Source organism: Tilletiopsis washingtonensis, assembly GCF_003144115.1.
Source record: "Tilletiopsis washingtonensis strain MCA 4186 unplaced genomic scaffold FA09scaffold_8, whole genome shotgun sequence".
In the NCBI taxonomy this organism is placed as follows: Eukaryota; Fungi; Basidiomycota; class Exobasidiomycetes; order Entylomatales; genus Tilletiopsis; species Tilletiopsis washingtonensis.
Genome location: NW_020312005.1, coordinates 294051 through 308593, shown reverse-complemented (window position 1 = coordinate 308593; position 14543 = coordinate 294051). Strand labels below are relative to the sequence as shown.

Genomic DNA, 14543 nt, shown 5'->3' with positions numbered 1-14543 from the left:
CCGCGGCGTCCGCGGCGCGCCCAACTTTTGGAGCTGGGCGCTCTTCGCGTGCTCCCTCCCTCCCTCCCACCACACCTCTCCGCCACCATGCCCAAGGCCGCTCCTACCAAGTCCGCCGGCGCCACACAGAAGCCAAAGGCGCCCAAGGAGCCGCGTGCCGGGCCCTCGAGCGGCCGCCGCGGCCCCGCGCCTGGGCCCGGCAAGCAGCCCAAGGTGTTCAGCGAGACGCTCGGCCTGCAGCACCTGCTCGCCCTCACGCAGGAGGTCACGGCGAAGGAGGACGCCAAGCTGCAGTCGCGCCTGCAGCGCAACCGCGACAGCGCAGAGTGGGCCAAGCGCGAGCGCCTGCGCCGTGAGGAGGAGCGCCTCGCCAAGAAGGGCAAGGGCCCGCAGGCCAAGCGCAAGGCAGAGGCCGCAGCGGCGGCGGCAGCGGCGGAAGACGACGGTGCGGAGGAGCAGGAGACACGCAGGCCAGCGCAGGTGCAGAGCGCTCCATTGGTGAGTAGACGCATGGGCAAGCGGAGTGCGCCCTGCTGGTGATGCGACGCGGCCGGCCGCTCTGCGATGGTCGCGTGCTGACCCGGGCCACGGAGCAGCAGACGAAGTCGGCCATCCGCGCGTCGCTACTCGCAGAGCAACGAGCCAAGGCCAAGGCGCGCAAGGGCGCACGGAAAGCTGCGGCCAAGCGAGCGGCAGATCCCGACGCCGTCTCGCCGCCGCCGGATGGGCCGCCCAAGAAGAAGCGCGTCGCCTTCGCCTAGCTCAAGGGCCCTACTGTCACATCACGCGCGCTGAGGCATGGAGACCGATATATTACAACCGGGCAGGAGCTGACTGCCAGACTGGTTCAGCGGAGCAGGGCTCGCGATGGACAGAGGCGCGTCGAGCGAGCATAGGCGTGCAGAGTGGGTATCAGTGCGTGGGGGAATGGGTGGAGATAGCAAAAAAAGGCTGAGCGGGACGGTCTCTATGGCGTTGCGCGGCTAGTCTCTTGGCCGAGACGGGCTGTCTCGCGCCGCCTCGACGTCCTCGTCAAAGCTCTGTCCCGGGTCGCGCCAGGCATTGCTGATGCTTTGCCGCAGCGAGTCCGGGGCACTCGGCGTCTGGAAGGCGCCGCCGAAGAAGTCGGTCGCCAGCTGCGACTGCGTCGTGTGCGGATAGGGACCCGCCGGGGTCTGCGGTGTCCAATGGGCGTCAGGCGATGCCGACCGCTGCTCCTCGACTGCCGCTCCGTTCGCCGCGCCAGCAGACTCTGCGGCCGCCTCCGGCGCGGAGTCCATGGCGACGATGGTAGAGCTGCGCCGGTCTATCGAGCTCTCACGCGCGAGCTGAGGTGTCGAGGCGTTCGCATCGTCCTGGTAGCCGGCGTCGACTGTCGGCGAGCTCGACACGTCGGGAGAATGCAAGCGCGGCCAGTTGCGAGCCACTGTTGCCTCGACATTGCTGCCGTCCAGCTCAGCGATGGAGCTGCGGTCGGCCTCTGCAACGTGCGTCACCGTTGACACGCCCACGTGAATGCCGCCGGCGCGCTCCGTCGGCGAGACGAGCGAGCCGTCCGAGCTGCTCACTGGCCGGGCGTGGCTTGCCCGCGGCAGCTGTGGCAGGCCCGGCAGCTCGATGGAGCTCGACTCGCGCTCGGGCATTGGCGCAGAAGCGCGGCCGGTGACCTTGAAGTCGGCGATGTACTTGTGCGCGTCCGTCGAGTTTGGCGTCAACGAGTGCCCGAAGCCGCTGCTCGTGCCGCGCGTGGGGTTCGCGCGGACAGACGTGTGTCCGTGCGGCGTGCTGCCCGAGTACATGGCCAGCGAGAGGTTGTCGCGCTGCACCCGGCGCACAATCTTGCGTGCATCACGGAAGACCTTGCCGGCGAGGATGGGAGGCATGCAGAAGGCAAGCTGGAAGTAGGAGCATCAGCGACTGGCAGCAGCGATGTTCAGCTGCAGAGCACTCACTGCTGATCCGGCGACCTGGAACGGCACACGGCTCGGGGGCTGGCTCCAGTACAGCGCGAGGAAGAGCACGTCGGTGACGAAGATGAGCACAAAGTACTGGAAGCCCTGGCGCAGCAGCGTCGCCGAGAGACGCGAGGCGCTGATCTGCTGGCGGTCCTTGCGCCGGAAGACTGCACCCAGGCCTCCCTCGGTCAGGCGGTGCAGCGTGAGCAGGATGACAGTGAGGTCAAGCAGCATGCCACAGCCTGCAGCAAACAGAGTCAGCATGGCATCGAAGCATGAGGCCAGGCGCGGCTGCTCACTTCGCCATGCGGCATTGTACGGCGTGCGCTCCTGGCGGCGCGTGTCGTACACGCACCAGCCGTCGGAGCCGGGGATGTCGAGGTTGACGCCCCAGAACGGCAGCGCACTGAGCGAGACACCGAAGCAGACGGCGTACGCCACGAGCAGCGGAATGCAGACGCGCTTGTCGAACGTGTACAGGCTGATGGTGCGGATGACGAAGACGAGCGGCACGGCATTCAGCAGCGGCACGAAGAGCGCGTTGAACACTTGGCCCTGGTGGCAGGATGGTTCAGCTCGGAACGATGTGCATGGGCATGCGCTCTCTGCTCACGTAGACGCGGCACGAGCCGGTGATGGCGCCCATGGGTGCGACGGCATCGAGGAGCACGAGCAGCAGCACCGTGGGGCTCAGCGTGCGGCACAGCAGGTACGCCACGCGCGACACGACCTTGGCCGGCCGGTTCCAGCCATCGCGCGTCGTGACGAGCTTGATGTCGAAGCCGATGTGCTGGACGAGGTCGAGCAGCGAGGCGCCGAAGAAAACGGCATACACGACCTACGGACAGGCGCAGCTTCAGCACGGACCACGGCAGGCCCGCAGCGAAAGCGGGCTCACCTGGAGCACCTGCACCGAGACGCGATAGCCGCCGTGGGTCGCAGGGCTGATGTGATCGAAGATCACGCCCGAGTCGGCCATCGGTCAGGTCAGGAGGCACCGGCCTCAGCTGATAGGGCGGTGCTTGATCGGATGAGCGCGGCCGCAGAGGGCTGCGCGCGCGAGAGAGAGAGAAGCGGGCCGGGAGGGGCGGCACGGGAGCGCACGGAACGAGGAGCTACAAGAGACAGAGCAGGACGGCGACGATGTGGGGGGCTGCGATGGGCGTCTGACCGGCGGCAGCGCATCTAATGGCGCCGGCGCTCTCGGGCGCGCCGTGTGGGAACGCAGCATGTCGCAGGCGCAGCATGCAGCCGCCAGGCAAGGCACAGCGAGGTGCAGCATGCAGCGGCAGCAGACGCAGCAGGCCGACGCAGCGACGCAGGCACATGCCCTGCTGCAGAAGCAGCTTCTTTGGCGAGCGCGCCGCCGGCACCGTGCCGATGCGATGCGGGCGATCGGGATGGGTAGTGGCTGCTCAGGCACCGGCAGAATGAGCGACGAGCGGCGTTGGGTGCAGCGCAGGTGCTGCCACGGTGCACATTCTGGAGGCGCGAGGTGAGACGGCGCCGGGAGCGCAGGAGCGAGGGCGGACCCTGACGCTGTGCGCATGCGGACGCGTCGTGCGCGGCGCAACGCCCGCGCTCCCGCGCCCGTGCTGGACGCCAGCGCAACAGCAAGGCTCGGCACTTGCGCCGTACCGTCCGGCGGCGCACACCTCAAGGACCCCTCTCTGCTGAGGCGATCATCTCCCGTGGCCAGCCGGGCACGGCGCCGGGCCCGCCGTCCGCCTCCGAGGCAGCGGTGCGCGAGCGCTGGTCGCCGCGGCGGCTCCGCAGCCACACGCGCGCGCATCCGACGGGCCTCCGAGCGCTGTCCCACGCGCGCATGGCTCCGGCGATGTTGTGGCATGCGGACAGCCGTGTTGTGCCTTCGAAGAGCCAGGCAGCGAGGGTTCTCCTTCTGAGGTAGAGCAGCTGCATCCGCAGTCTGCTGTCTGGCCGCTGGTGCTGATGCTGATGCGTGCGCTGCATGTAGACGACGACGGCGCGAGGGTCCACCTCGTTGCAGCTCCATCAGGCACAGCATCCCCATGGCACACCGGACTAACTGCTCCTTGCCCTGCATCTGTGTGCTCCCCCCGCTGGGCATGCACCAACATGGCGCAGGGCACCTGCATCGTCGGCGGCAGTCTAAATATTCAAAGTACGCCCCTCGACCAGTCGACTTGGCCCATGCCCGCTCCTCGGTCGCTGCTCGCTGCTCGCTGCTCCTCGGCCCGCGTGACGTCCCGGGCGGATGATCGGCGCGCCGGCGGCGGCAACGGGGCGCCGCATGCCGCAACGAGATGCAGGTTTGCTGCAACGCTGACAGGTGATCGGCATGGACATGCCCCCCGCTTGCCCGGCTGGCAGACCATGCGTCCGGAGCGTCATGATGTTGCATGCGCTCGCACGGCGGCTCAGGGTCCATCCGCGCGGGGAGGGGGCTCAAGCTCCCGGCAGTCAGAGTACGCTCTCTCGCACGGCTCTCGCATGCTTGGCCTGCTGGCACCCGCAGCCGAACGTACCACAAAGAGGCAGCATCAGGTGCTGACGGTGCATGCGGCTGCGCTTCGCAGCGACAGCCAGTCACTCTGCGCCCTCGCTTTTGCATTCGCGGGCGCCCTCAGGCATCCGAGAGCGCCAGGAATGCTCGCACGCTCGCGCGCCAAGCTATCACGCCTCGGACGTTCGAGACACGCTGTTTGTCAGCGGCCCTTGGCGCCATTACTCCGGAGCGTACCACAGCGGAGCCACAGCCTGAAGCCGCAGTCGCAGGTCGTCGACCGCTTGCGAAGCGATGGCCGCGCAGATTGCCGACGGCGTGCTGGCAGGCCGGTCGGACGACTCGCCAGGGGACGGCTTGGTGCGAGGCTCGACCGAGCGCCTGCGACTGTCCACTGCAGCCTCATCCGGAGCTGCTCCCTGGATAGCACAGCATCTTGAGGCGACCGACCGTTCGGCAAACTCGCGTACAGTCTTGGCATCGCCAATCCAGCTCGGGGTGGACTTCGCAGGCGACTAGCTGAGCACGATACTAATACAATTGCATGCGAGCAAACAGCTGCTCGTGCGACATGCTCTCCCGTCGAGCGCCGAGCTAGTCGTAGTCCTCGTCCTCTTCCAGTGCCCGCTTCGTGCCCCGTGCCTCATCGACGGCCATGGGCTGTGCGCCATGTGCAGTCTCATCGCCCTCGGGCCACACATCCTCTCCATCCTCCTCACCGATGCTCCCGCCTCTTGTCTGTGCATCCTGAGCAGCACGCGCCTTGTTCTCAGCCGCCGCTTCCTCCTCCTCGTCCTCCTCTGCTTCGGCATCCTCGTCCAATGGCGGCGGCGCGTTGGGGATGATGGAGTAGTTGATGTTGGCGAGCGTGTGCTGCGGCGGCGGTAACCGCACGCCGTAGCGGTCCGAGATGGGCGGCAGCGGTGTGGAGTTGAGACTCGTGGCAAGCGACAGCAGCATCTGCGCGCGCGAAGCGTCAGCACGGGGCCCAGTCTACCGGGCAGCGTTCGAGAGCCTGCAGACGAGAAGCAGCCATCTCTGCGACGAGGCCTGGTGCCACAGCCCTTCATGTTCCACCTCGCTTCACGTCCAGACGACTTGCGCACAGCTCACTCACCTCCTTGGGCATCGGCTGCGTGAACTCGTGGTTCACCTTGGCCTGGATGGCCAGCTGCACGTCGTCCAGACTGGGGCCCTGCGCCGAGCCGCCGGCGCGCGAGTGGTCGGCGTACAGCAGTGCGTCGGAGAGGATGTCCGTCGTGTAGCCTGGCGTCGAGGAATCAGCACAATGGCCGGGGGCGGAGTACGAGCCTACGTCCGCAGAACTCGAAGCGGGCCTGGCTGTGCTGCACAGTCCAGGCAGCACGAGCGCCTCTGCCGCCCAGTCAGATCCTCTGTCGTCTCTACGACGCAAGGCCATCCTTCCTCCCTTTCCTCCACACGCAGTCCTTCTTCTATTCCATCCGATCGTCCACCTCGACATCTCTCGGTTCACTCTTCACTCACGATGCGCAAACTCAAGCAGCATAAGCAGCACGGCCGGCTCGGCGTCGTCGATGCCCATGCTGGCGAGGATGAGGGCGATGATGCGTGCGTCGCGCGGCACAGGACCCGCCTGCGCCGCTGCCTCGGCGGTGCCTGCAGCATCAGGCGCGACGGCAGCAGCAGCGCCGGCAGCAGAGGTGCTGGGCTCGAGTGTTTGCGCTGGCATAGGAGCACGGAGAGGGCAGGGTTCGAGGGTGGAGGTGGGTGGTGGGAGGTGGGAGACATGTGCCAGATGCGCGGCGCATGCGCGTGTCACGCCGCCAGGCCGGTGCGCGGCAGCAGCTCGCCGCACCGACGCCGCGCGCGGTGGGGAGCTCCTCGCAAGTCGATTCTGAGTCTCGCCCCCTGGCTCGCCTCTTCGCATCGTTCCGTCACGCACACGCAGGCAGCAAGTCGGAAAAGTCATGTTACATTCGTCGTCGTCCCAGAAGTCAAGAGGTAGTCCAAAGTCAGCGTCATCACACGTCCGCGCCCCCACGCCCCGAGCCCGCGCCCCGTCTAATCCGCTCCGCCAGAGCTGCCACCACGCCGCCTCACGGCGCGCGCGGCTGGAAGCTCGTCACCTCCTCCCAGATCGCCGCGCGCAGGTTCTCCTTCGTCGCCGTCGCCTGGGACGAGCAGATGCGTCAGTCGAGCGTGCTGGTGCGAGACGGGACAAGGGACTCGACTCACCGGCTCGAGGTCAAACTTGAAGCTCGACAGCGGCAGCGGCTCGGCGCCCGGCTCGTCCTCTGCAGCAGTGGCGAAGCGCGTGGATCAGCGTGGATGATGCAAGGCGAAGGAGATATAAGAGGCGCACCTGGGTCATGGTACGGCTGCAGATAGTCATGTGCCAATGCCTGCTCGACGGTGATGCGCTTGCGCGGCGAGAAGGTGAGGCATTTCTCCTGCGAGTGCGTGACATCGTAATCAGCTTCGATCCTCCTCACTTCGGCACGCCGTTTGGCTTCGCACCATGAGATCCACCGCGAGCGGGTTGGCGTTGGGGAACATCTGTGCAAAGTTGCGCCGCTTGCGGAAGGGCAGGGCGCGGATGTAGTCGCGCGACCGCGTCGAGGAGATGGCGTAGAAGTCATCGAGCGAGGGCGTGCCGAGAATCTCGAGCGTGAGGGAGAGCTGATGATGGTCTGCAAGGCGGCGCGAGCAAGTGCGTGAGCGGAGCTGGTCGGCAAGCGGAGGCGGGTGGGGAGGATGTAGCGGGAAACGCACAGTCGCGGCCCGGGAAAAGCGGCTTGCCGGAGAGCATCTCTGCGAGGATGCATCCGACGGACCACACGTCGATTGCCTTGGTGTACTCCTTGAAGCTGCGTCGCGCGGCAGAGAGGGTCCGAGGAGCGGGCGAAGAGCGAGGCGCGCAAAGAGGAGAGAGAGCGAGTGTACGAGTTGACGAAGAGAGAAGGAGGAAAGGAGGGAGAGTCAGAGGAGGGCCAGCGATCTTCCTCCTCCTCTCCATCGTCCTCGCTTCCGCACTCACGTGAGCATAATCTCCGGCGCTCTGTACCACCTCGTCGCCACATATTCCGTCATGAATCCCGTTCCCTCCGCCTCCGGCTGATTGGCGCTTCGCGCGAGTCCGAAGTCGCAAATTTTGAGGTCGCAGTTGGCGTTCAAGAGCAAGTTGCTCGGCTTCAAGTCGCGGTGCAGCACCTGAGCAGAGTGCAGCGCCTTGAGACCGCGCAGCGTCTGATAGATGAAATATTGACAGTGATCGTCGGAAAGCTCTTGTGTGCGGATGACGCGGTGCATGTCCGTCTCCATCAACTCCTGCGAGCGAGGATAGCGCGTGAGCATCAGCGAAGATGGACTGTGCACGCGAAAGACGGCGCAGCGGGATCTCAAAGCGAGGAGAGCAGGGCTGAAGCCATGGAGCGAAGCCTGTGCAGCAAGAGTCCGCCTGTGCGCACCGGCGTGTATGGCCCCTTCCTGCTCAAGCTCGCAGCAACGCCCGACCACCTCCCTCTCCACCACTCTCCCTTCTCCCTCTCGCCACTCACTTGAATCAAGTAGACCTCTGTAAAGCTCTCAAAGTCTCTCGGACGAATCATGTCGAGGATGGAGATGATGTTCTCGTGCTGAAAGTGCCGCAGCAGCTTGATCTCGCGCAGCGTGCGCAGGCAGAACATGCTGTGGTCAAAGGGCGTGATGCGCTTGATCGCCACGCGCGTCTGGGTGGCGTTGTGGATCGCTGAGCTGGAGAAGAGAGGAGGGTTCAGGAGGATGAAGAGAGATGCGAGATGCGAGCGCGGATCAGCATGCTTTCACGCTCAGGCGCCCGCGCTCCCTGTGCTGGGTGCTTCTGGCTGGCTTGCGGCATCCCAAGCTCGGAAATGCCTCGATCTGCTGTCCACCAAGTAGAGCAGAGCGAGCTACAGCGACACCGGCGCTGCTCTGCAAGCGTGCGCTCATGCCCTCTGCAGCGTTCCTCTTCTCCTTGCTCCCTGCACCGCGGCGGGGTGCGAGGCGCCCCGAGCTCCCTTCAACTGCTCTGCCAAGGGCGCCAGCGACAGTATGCACGCGCCGCTCTGCAGCGACGGCGGCGCCCTTGAGGCTCACTACGCCCTCGCGTAGGCGTCACCTGTGCCACATGCGCTCGCAGCGGCGGGCGCTCGCTCGCTCGCGGTGCTAGCAGCAGCAATACGCTCTCTCGCAGTCGGCAGCCCCATGCCTCGCCTCGCCTCGCCTCCCCATCCTCCTTCCCACCTCTCCTCTCTCTCGCGCGCCTCTCTCATCCCGCTGCGGACTCACCAAACGACACCATACGCGCCCTCGCCCACGACGTCCACGACGGTGTACGCCGCGCCAATGTTGAAGTTGGCGGCGAGCGCTGCAGCGCTCGACTGGGCCGCCTGCGAGAGCAGCTGCGCTGGCGCGGCTGCTGCTTGGGCGAGAGACATGGTCGCTGCGGAGGGGGAAGGCAGCGGGTGGAGGAGGGCGACGGAGAGGGAGGTGGGAGAGGAGAGAGAGGTCGGCATCTGCCCTGGAGGCGCGTGCGCTTGTCGGGCGTGAGGCGCGGCGTGGCGCGGGCGCAGCGCCTCGCGAAATCGGCTCTGGCGCAGCCTAGAGCGCCGCCACGCCGCCAGGCGCCACGCCAGCGAGGCGCGCCAGCCGGACAGGAGAGGTGGCCCCAGCGCGCATGGCAGCCACTAGACTCCTTTCCGTTGCTTTGCCTGCTGCTTCGAACAAGAGTCCGCGCAGCATCAGCTTCGCCCAGCCTTCACGCCTCCTCCTCAGAGACGACTCCCTGCTTCCGCTTGACTTGAGAGATGCCAAAGGATGCTTTAGCGAGACCAGCTCTCAAGGCACAGGCACCGAAGCGCGGGGAGCGTTGGCGCGCGTCTCCGCAAAGCGCGCTGCGCCCCCTCTCGCCGCGCTCGGTTCCGCGCGGCGTCCGGCAGCGGTGCCGACGGGAGCCGCTCGCAGGGGCTCAGGGCAGCTCAGGGGCCGAGCGAGCCGGGCAACTCGCTTGCCGCTTGGAAGCACGCTCCTCTTCACTTCGCTTGGCCAAAGGCGAGGGCAAAGAGAGTCAGATGCAGAGTGGAGAGAGAGAGCTCGGCACAAGACGATCACAAGACGCACGGCGCAGGATTGCCCGCTGTCGCTGGGCGCAGCCGTCGGCGTGCCACGCCGCTCTGCACGATGCTCCGCTGCGCTGCTGCAGCTCGACTCTTTCTTGTGCTTGTACAGCGTGCAATAAGCCGCGCCTCCGCAGGACGAACAAAGAGAGGACACGGCCGAATGAGACAGGAGACTCTGAAAGGGTCTCAGGAGCAGGAGCAGGCACGGCACAAGGAAAGGGGAGCACTTTGCTGCGCCCTCGCTCGGGGCGTCGAGAGGTGGCAGCTCGGTCCACGCGCGGTGGTCGTGCCGAGTCAGGGAGGGTTGATGATGCCGTCACGTCAGCCTTGAAGCCTTGCTATACTTGAGCACGACCAGCGCTCTGAGCGAGAATGGAGCCAAGTTGGGAGGGAAGACGTGCGACGGCATGCGGTGCGATGCAGCCGCAGGCAGGGGGCCTCGAGAGCGGAAAGCTCAGCGAGCGAGCTCGGAAGTCGGACATCGCCTGCCTGCCTCCACTCGCCCTGCTCTCGGCGCCGTGAGCTGCTTGCTCCTTCCTGTCCCTCACGCCCCTCTCATCCGCAGCATGGCAGCCCGTCTCTCGCGCCTCGCAGCGCTCCCTCCGTCCTCTCACTCGCTCTCCCACTTCGCCTCCAACCTCAGCAGCTCGACCAGCGCCCCGCTGCTCCTCCGCGCACTCCTCTCTGCCGCCGCAGCAGACGTGCCGGGCCTGCAGCCCACGCCGGCACTGCACTGGAACGATGATGCGCAGCTGGGAGGGATATTGAGAGCCAAGGAGAGAGTGGTTAGGGTGGAGATGGCACGGCCGGGACGGGGTTATGTGAGGAAGGAGGGAGAGGAGTGGAATGAGGGACGCATGAGCTTGGGTGAGTGGCACGCACGGACGCTGTCGAGCCCGGCGGATGAGAGCACAGAGGGCCGTGGCGCCGCTGGAGACGTAATCGCTGGAGGCCGAATCATAGAGTGTGGCAGGCGTGGTGTTCGGCGCTCGATCAGCTTCCGTTGGACTCAGGAGTCTGCCGAATGATGGGGCTGCGACGCGCTGTCCTGGCCCGCCGCCATCTGAGGGAGCGGGCCTGCGGCGCTGTGTGCCGCCGCACCTCATCATCTGCTGCTCTCGATCCCCCTTCCTCTCGTCCACCACCTTCCCAGCTCCATTCGTCATAAAAGCGACGGTAGGTGGATCGCCCCGTAGAACGGCTCGGGTCCAGCATCGCAATCGATGCTGTGATCCGATACGTTCTACGACGCCTTCCTCTTCACCGTCTCCTGTATGACGGATCGGAAGGAGAGCTGGCTCTTGCTGGCGAGCTCAGCGCAGCGAAGTGTGCCTATCCCCTTATGGCGCGCGTAAAGAGAGGCAGATGCTCACGCCGGCTCTCTGACGCAGAGCTCTTCCACGCCGCCTTCCTCGCTCGGTCCATCCCCAATTCCTCCTCAACGCCCATGGTCGGATACGTAGCGCAACAGCCGCTTTCTGAGCTGGTAAGTCTGCGCCATTCTTCGCGCATCTTGAAGCGCTGCTAATCAGTAGATTTGCAGCCAGAGCTCGAGGCTGACGTGCCGATGCTGCCACACCTCAAGCTGGCAACGCAGGATTGGGGGCGCATGCTCTGGGTTGGCGGTGCCGGTACGTCATGCTCCTCGTCCCTTGCCGCTGCCTCCTTTCTCACACCTCTACAAACAGGCACATTCACGCCGCTCCATCGCGACCCACACCACAATCTCTTCTCGCAGCTCGTCGGGCGCAAGCGCGTGCATCTCTTCCCTCCTGCCTGCGCGGCACACCTCCATCTTCATGCTGGTGGGCCGCTGCAGAACACTTCGCGGATCGGGTCTGAAGAGCCCTTTCTGCAAGCGCAATCGGACGGTGCCGAGACCGAGCTATGGGACATCGAACAAGCGCTGAGCCACCCGGACGCCAAACATGTCGTGCTGGAGCCGGCAGACGTGCTGTTCATCCCGAAGAAGTGGCTGCACTGCGTCGCGGGCCTCGACGACAGCGCCAGCGTCAATGCTTGGTTCCACTAGGCCGGGCAGCGTCGACGACGTCCCTGTGTCTCACGTCGCAAGACGCGCAACAACAACCCGCCGAACAAGGGTGGGCGGACAAGGCTGGGCGCTTTCTCTGGGGCGGCCGGCCGGCCGTGAGTCAGACTTGGACGAGGCTCAAACCCAGCCCGGCTCTCTCCAGTGCTGTCAACGTCGACTGCGCAGCAACAGATGCCCTCTGCACCAGCGTTCCGCGCCACCTCGCTCTGCCCTTCGCCGAGAGGCACGCACGGCAGCCGATGCGCGGCCGGCGTCTGGCGCAGCTTGCGCCGAACGCCAGAGCCCATTCTGCCCCGCCGTCCACGCGCCAGCATCACAGCGCCTCCTCACGCCGAGCGCACCACCAACGCCATGCTCTGACCGAGCTTGCCTCGCGCAATGCCATCATTGAGCACGCCTTTTCATATTTCGGTGTTTTGCAGCAGCAGAGGGCTCTCTCGCAGTGTAGTGTCAGCGTCCGAGTCGCAGCGTGCCGAGCAGGCGGCGAACGCGCGAAAGGACGACGATGCGCGCGCGGAGCGGGCGAGAGAAAGGAGGAAAGAGGAGGGAGAGGGAGAGAGGGGATATCTTGAGATGTGCGAAGGCAGTCAGCAAGGCCTTGGCAAGACCTTACGTCGACTTCTTGCGCTCGTCCATCGAGAAGCCGCCTGGTTTACGCGCGAGTCAGCCAACTGCTCGACTTGCATCGCGCAGCGCCTCGTGCCCGCGCTCGCCGCCACTCACCTGGCCCCTGGTTGACGAGCAGCAGCAGGCCGCCGACAATGCTGAGCGTCTGGAAGAAGTCGTAGCGCAGGAAGTCGCGCGCCGGGTGCGCGGCGTGCACGGTCCAGAAGTTGTTGACGAAGAGCTGCATTGCGGCCGCAGTCGTATCAGCCATGCGCCGCATCCACCGCAGACTCGCGCGCCAGCACTCACGTTGAACACACTGAGCAGCAGCACGAGGAAGCTGGCGCTCCAGCGCGCCTTGAAGCCCACGGCCACCATGACGCACGCGCCAAAGCCGAGCACCGAGACGAGCACGCGCGCAATGGACCAGTTGCCTTGGATGATGAAGCCGATGAAGAGGAAGATGAGCAGCACGCGGCCAGCGAGCTGAGAGAGGAAGGGTGAGCCTCGAGAGAACCGGAGAGGATTGAGAGCTGGCACAGGCATCGCGCGAGGCACACAGCTTGCAGGTGCTGCATCGAGCACAGCGCGCGCATAGCTGCCAGCCCTCGCTCGCGCCTATGCACCCTTCTCTCGCTCTCTCGCACACTCACCTGGAAGTAGACCTTCCGGTCCGTCTCGCTAATGCTCGGCAGGCCGGCAAAGATGTTCTTCTTCTTGGCCAGGCTGTCGCTGAGGACCATAAGCAGGCCTCCAATGACGCTGAGGTTGCGCAGGAAGAAGTTGACGTCAAAGATGAGGCCGTAGCCGAAGCCCTGCACGACGACGACGCCGAGCAGCGCACCGACGCTGATCTCGGGGTAGCGGCGCGCAATGACGGCGATCGAGGCGGCCAGCATGACCTGCAATGCAAGAGGTCAGCAAGCTGCGGCAGGGAGGAGCACGAATTGATGCGCCCTCGTTTGCGCTATGCGGCGCGCCATCGCTGCAATGCGCGGCGACTCTGATCTCCTCCAAGCGCGCACGCTTCGCCTAGCCCGCCTGGCAGTCGTCGCAGCATCCGCGCATGCGCTCTCCCCCCTTCCTCCTCGCACCCACTCACCAGCACATTGACGAGCAGGAAGATATGGCTGATGCCCCACGGGAAGCCACGGTGCTTCTGCAGGTAGTACTTCTGGTCGCCCCACTGCGTCACGATGCGCAGCGCATCCTCCAGGAACGTCACCACGATCAAGAAGCGGCCTAGCGCCGGAAGGTGGGGCTTGATGGGCTGCGTGTAGACGTCGATGAGATCCTCAACCTGCAGGAAGAGGGGTGAGCAAGAGGAGGCGCGGCACCGAGCGATGGATGGAGCACGCGCGAGAAGGCCGCCGGGGTACGGGCTGCTTGTCGCTGCGCAGCTGCTGGCCTCTGCAATCCCTGCACGCAGCAAGAGACGCCAGCGCCGGCTGGCACGGGACTGGTCAGTCCCTCGCGCCGAGCCCGCCCGCTCTGCCCGACCGATGCCCGTCGCGTCCGCGCGAGCGAGCCAGACACGTTCTGCACGTCGCCTGCTTGTGCGAGGCGTGCGTGTGCGCAGCGCGCCCAGCTTGCGCTGCTTGCAGACGAAGCCCTGCCCTCACAGAGCGTCGGAGTACCCTGAGCGACGCACTGCACTCCTGCTCCATCGCCAGCGCCTGCAGTGACGCCAGTGCGCATGCGTTGCGCCGCACCCTGTCTGTAACGCCTCATGCATCCATCTCGCATTTGCCCTCTCGTCTGCGCCGCGCGCCACGCACCTTTGAGCTCCATGCGCGGACCTTGTCCAGCGGGCTCTCCTCGCCGCGTGCTGCGCCGCCCATGCCGCCGCCGCCGCCCATGCCGCCGCCCATGCCGCTGGCCGAGGCGTGGCCGGGACGCTGCACGGCCTGATAGGGGGACTGGCCGTAGGAGGCCATCGTGCGAGGGTGCGAGACTGCGAGGCGGGTGAGAAGCAACAATGGGAAGAGTGAGCGCTTGTGCCTTGTGGGTGCGCTGTGAGACGGAGCGCGATGTGGTGGTGGAGGGTGGCGCTTGAGATGGATGGAGAGGACGAGAAGGAGCCAGCCGCCGGCGCCCGTGCGATGTTTGCAAGCCCGCGGCGCGGCGCGATGCAAGGCGCACCTTCGCGCGTGCAGCATCCAGGCACGCGGTCTGTGTGCGTGCGTGAGAGCGGCCAGACGCGCGCGCGTGCGCCAGCGAGGGCGCAGCGCGCGAAGGCGGCGGCGGCGCCGCGGTGACGTGCCACGTCGCCCGCGCCGCGCGGCTCCTGCCGCTCGCACGCCGCGGGGAGGGCGGTGCGCCGT

At 66.2% G+C, this 14543-nt stretch overlaps 6 protein-coding genes across 6 annotated transcripts; 2 read left to right on the top strand and 4 right to left on the bottom strand.

The window, feature by feature from the left end:
• The first annotated feature begins 69 nt into the window (after nucleotides 1–69).
• On the top strand, nucleotides 70–824 carry FA09DRAFT_329268 (hypothetical protein). Its single transcript, XM_025742106.1, has 2 exons — nucleotides 70–498; nucleotides 597–824. Exons 1-2 carry the CDS (start codon nucleotides 88–90, stop codon nucleotides 759–761), a joined length of 576 nt encoding a protein of 191 aa, XP_025599051.1. The 5' UTR covers nucleotides 70–87; the 3' UTR covers nucleotides 762–824.
• FA09DRAFT_329266 (hypothetical protein) lies at nucleotides 797–3104 on the bottom strand. The gene is made up of 5 exons (XM_025742105.1): nucleotides 2854–3104; nucleotides 2569–2793; nucleotides 2255–2510; nucleotides 1953–2197; nucleotides 797–1895 (listed from the first exon to the last, which is right to left on the bottom strand). The coding sequence occupies exons 1-5, from the start codon at nucleotides 2932–2934 to the stop codon at nucleotides 984–986; spliced, it is 1719 nt and encodes a 572-aa protein (XP_025599050.1). The 5' UTR covers nucleotides 2935–3104; the 3' UTR covers nucleotides 797–983.
• Nucleotides 3105–5004: 1900 nt separating this feature from the next.
• FA09DRAFT_317517 (TFIID-31kDa-domain-containing protein) lies at nucleotides 5005–6199 on the bottom strand. Its single transcript, XM_025740878.1, has 3 exons — nucleotides 5947–6199; nucleotides 5558–5706; nucleotides 5005–5400 (listed from the first exon to the last, which is right to left on the bottom strand). Exons 1-3 carry the CDS (start codon nucleotides 6149–6151, stop codon nucleotides 5035–5037), a joined length of 720 nt encoding a protein of 239 aa, XP_025599049.1. The 5' UTR covers nucleotides 6152–6199; the 3' UTR covers nucleotides 5005–5034.
• Nucleotides 6200–6477: 278 nt separating this feature from the next.
• Nucleotides 6478–8981, bottom strand: FA09DRAFT_329263 (putative MAP kinase Kpp2). Its single transcript, XM_025742104.1, has 8 exons — nucleotides 8731–8981; nucleotides 7980–8175; nucleotides 7460–7749; nucleotides 7195–7289; nucleotides 6940–7112; nucleotides 6785–6872; nucleotides 6658–6716; nucleotides 6478–6593 (listed from the first exon to the last, which is right to left on the bottom strand). Exons 1-8 carry the CDS (start codon nucleotides 8955–8957, stop codon nucleotides 6519–6521), a joined length of 1203 nt encoding a protein of 400 aa, XP_025599048.1. The 5' UTR covers nucleotides 8958–8981; the 3' UTR covers nucleotides 6478–6518.
• Nucleotides 8982–11007: 2026 nt separating this feature from the next.
• FA09DRAFT_338058 (Clavaminate synthase-like protein) lies at nucleotides 11008–11592 on the top strand (the record flags this gene model as incomplete). Its single annotated transcript, XM_025744056.1, has 3 exons — nucleotides 11008–11046; nucleotides 11104–11191; nucleotides 11249–11592. 3 exons carry the CDS (start codon nucleotides 11008–11010, stop codon nucleotides 11590–11592), a joined length of 471 nt encoding a protein of 156 aa, XP_025599047.1.
• A 401-nt stretch (nucleotides 11593–11993) lies between these two features.
• On the bottom strand, nucleotides 11994–14197 carry FA09DRAFT_329261 (SURF4-domain-containing protein). The gene is made up of 6 exons (XM_025742103.1): nucleotides 13998–14197; nucleotides 13322–13519; nucleotides 12873–13121; nucleotides 12529–12705; nucleotides 12337–12460; nucleotides 11994–12260 (listed from the first exon to the last, which is right to left on the bottom strand). Exons 1-6 carry the CDS (start codon nucleotides 14154–14156, stop codon nucleotides 12223–12225), a joined length of 945 nt encoding a protein of 314 aa, XP_025599046.1. The 5' UTR covers nucleotides 14157–14197; the 3' UTR covers nucleotides 11994–12222.
• Between the last annotated feature and the right edge of the window lie 346 nt (nucleotides 14198–14543).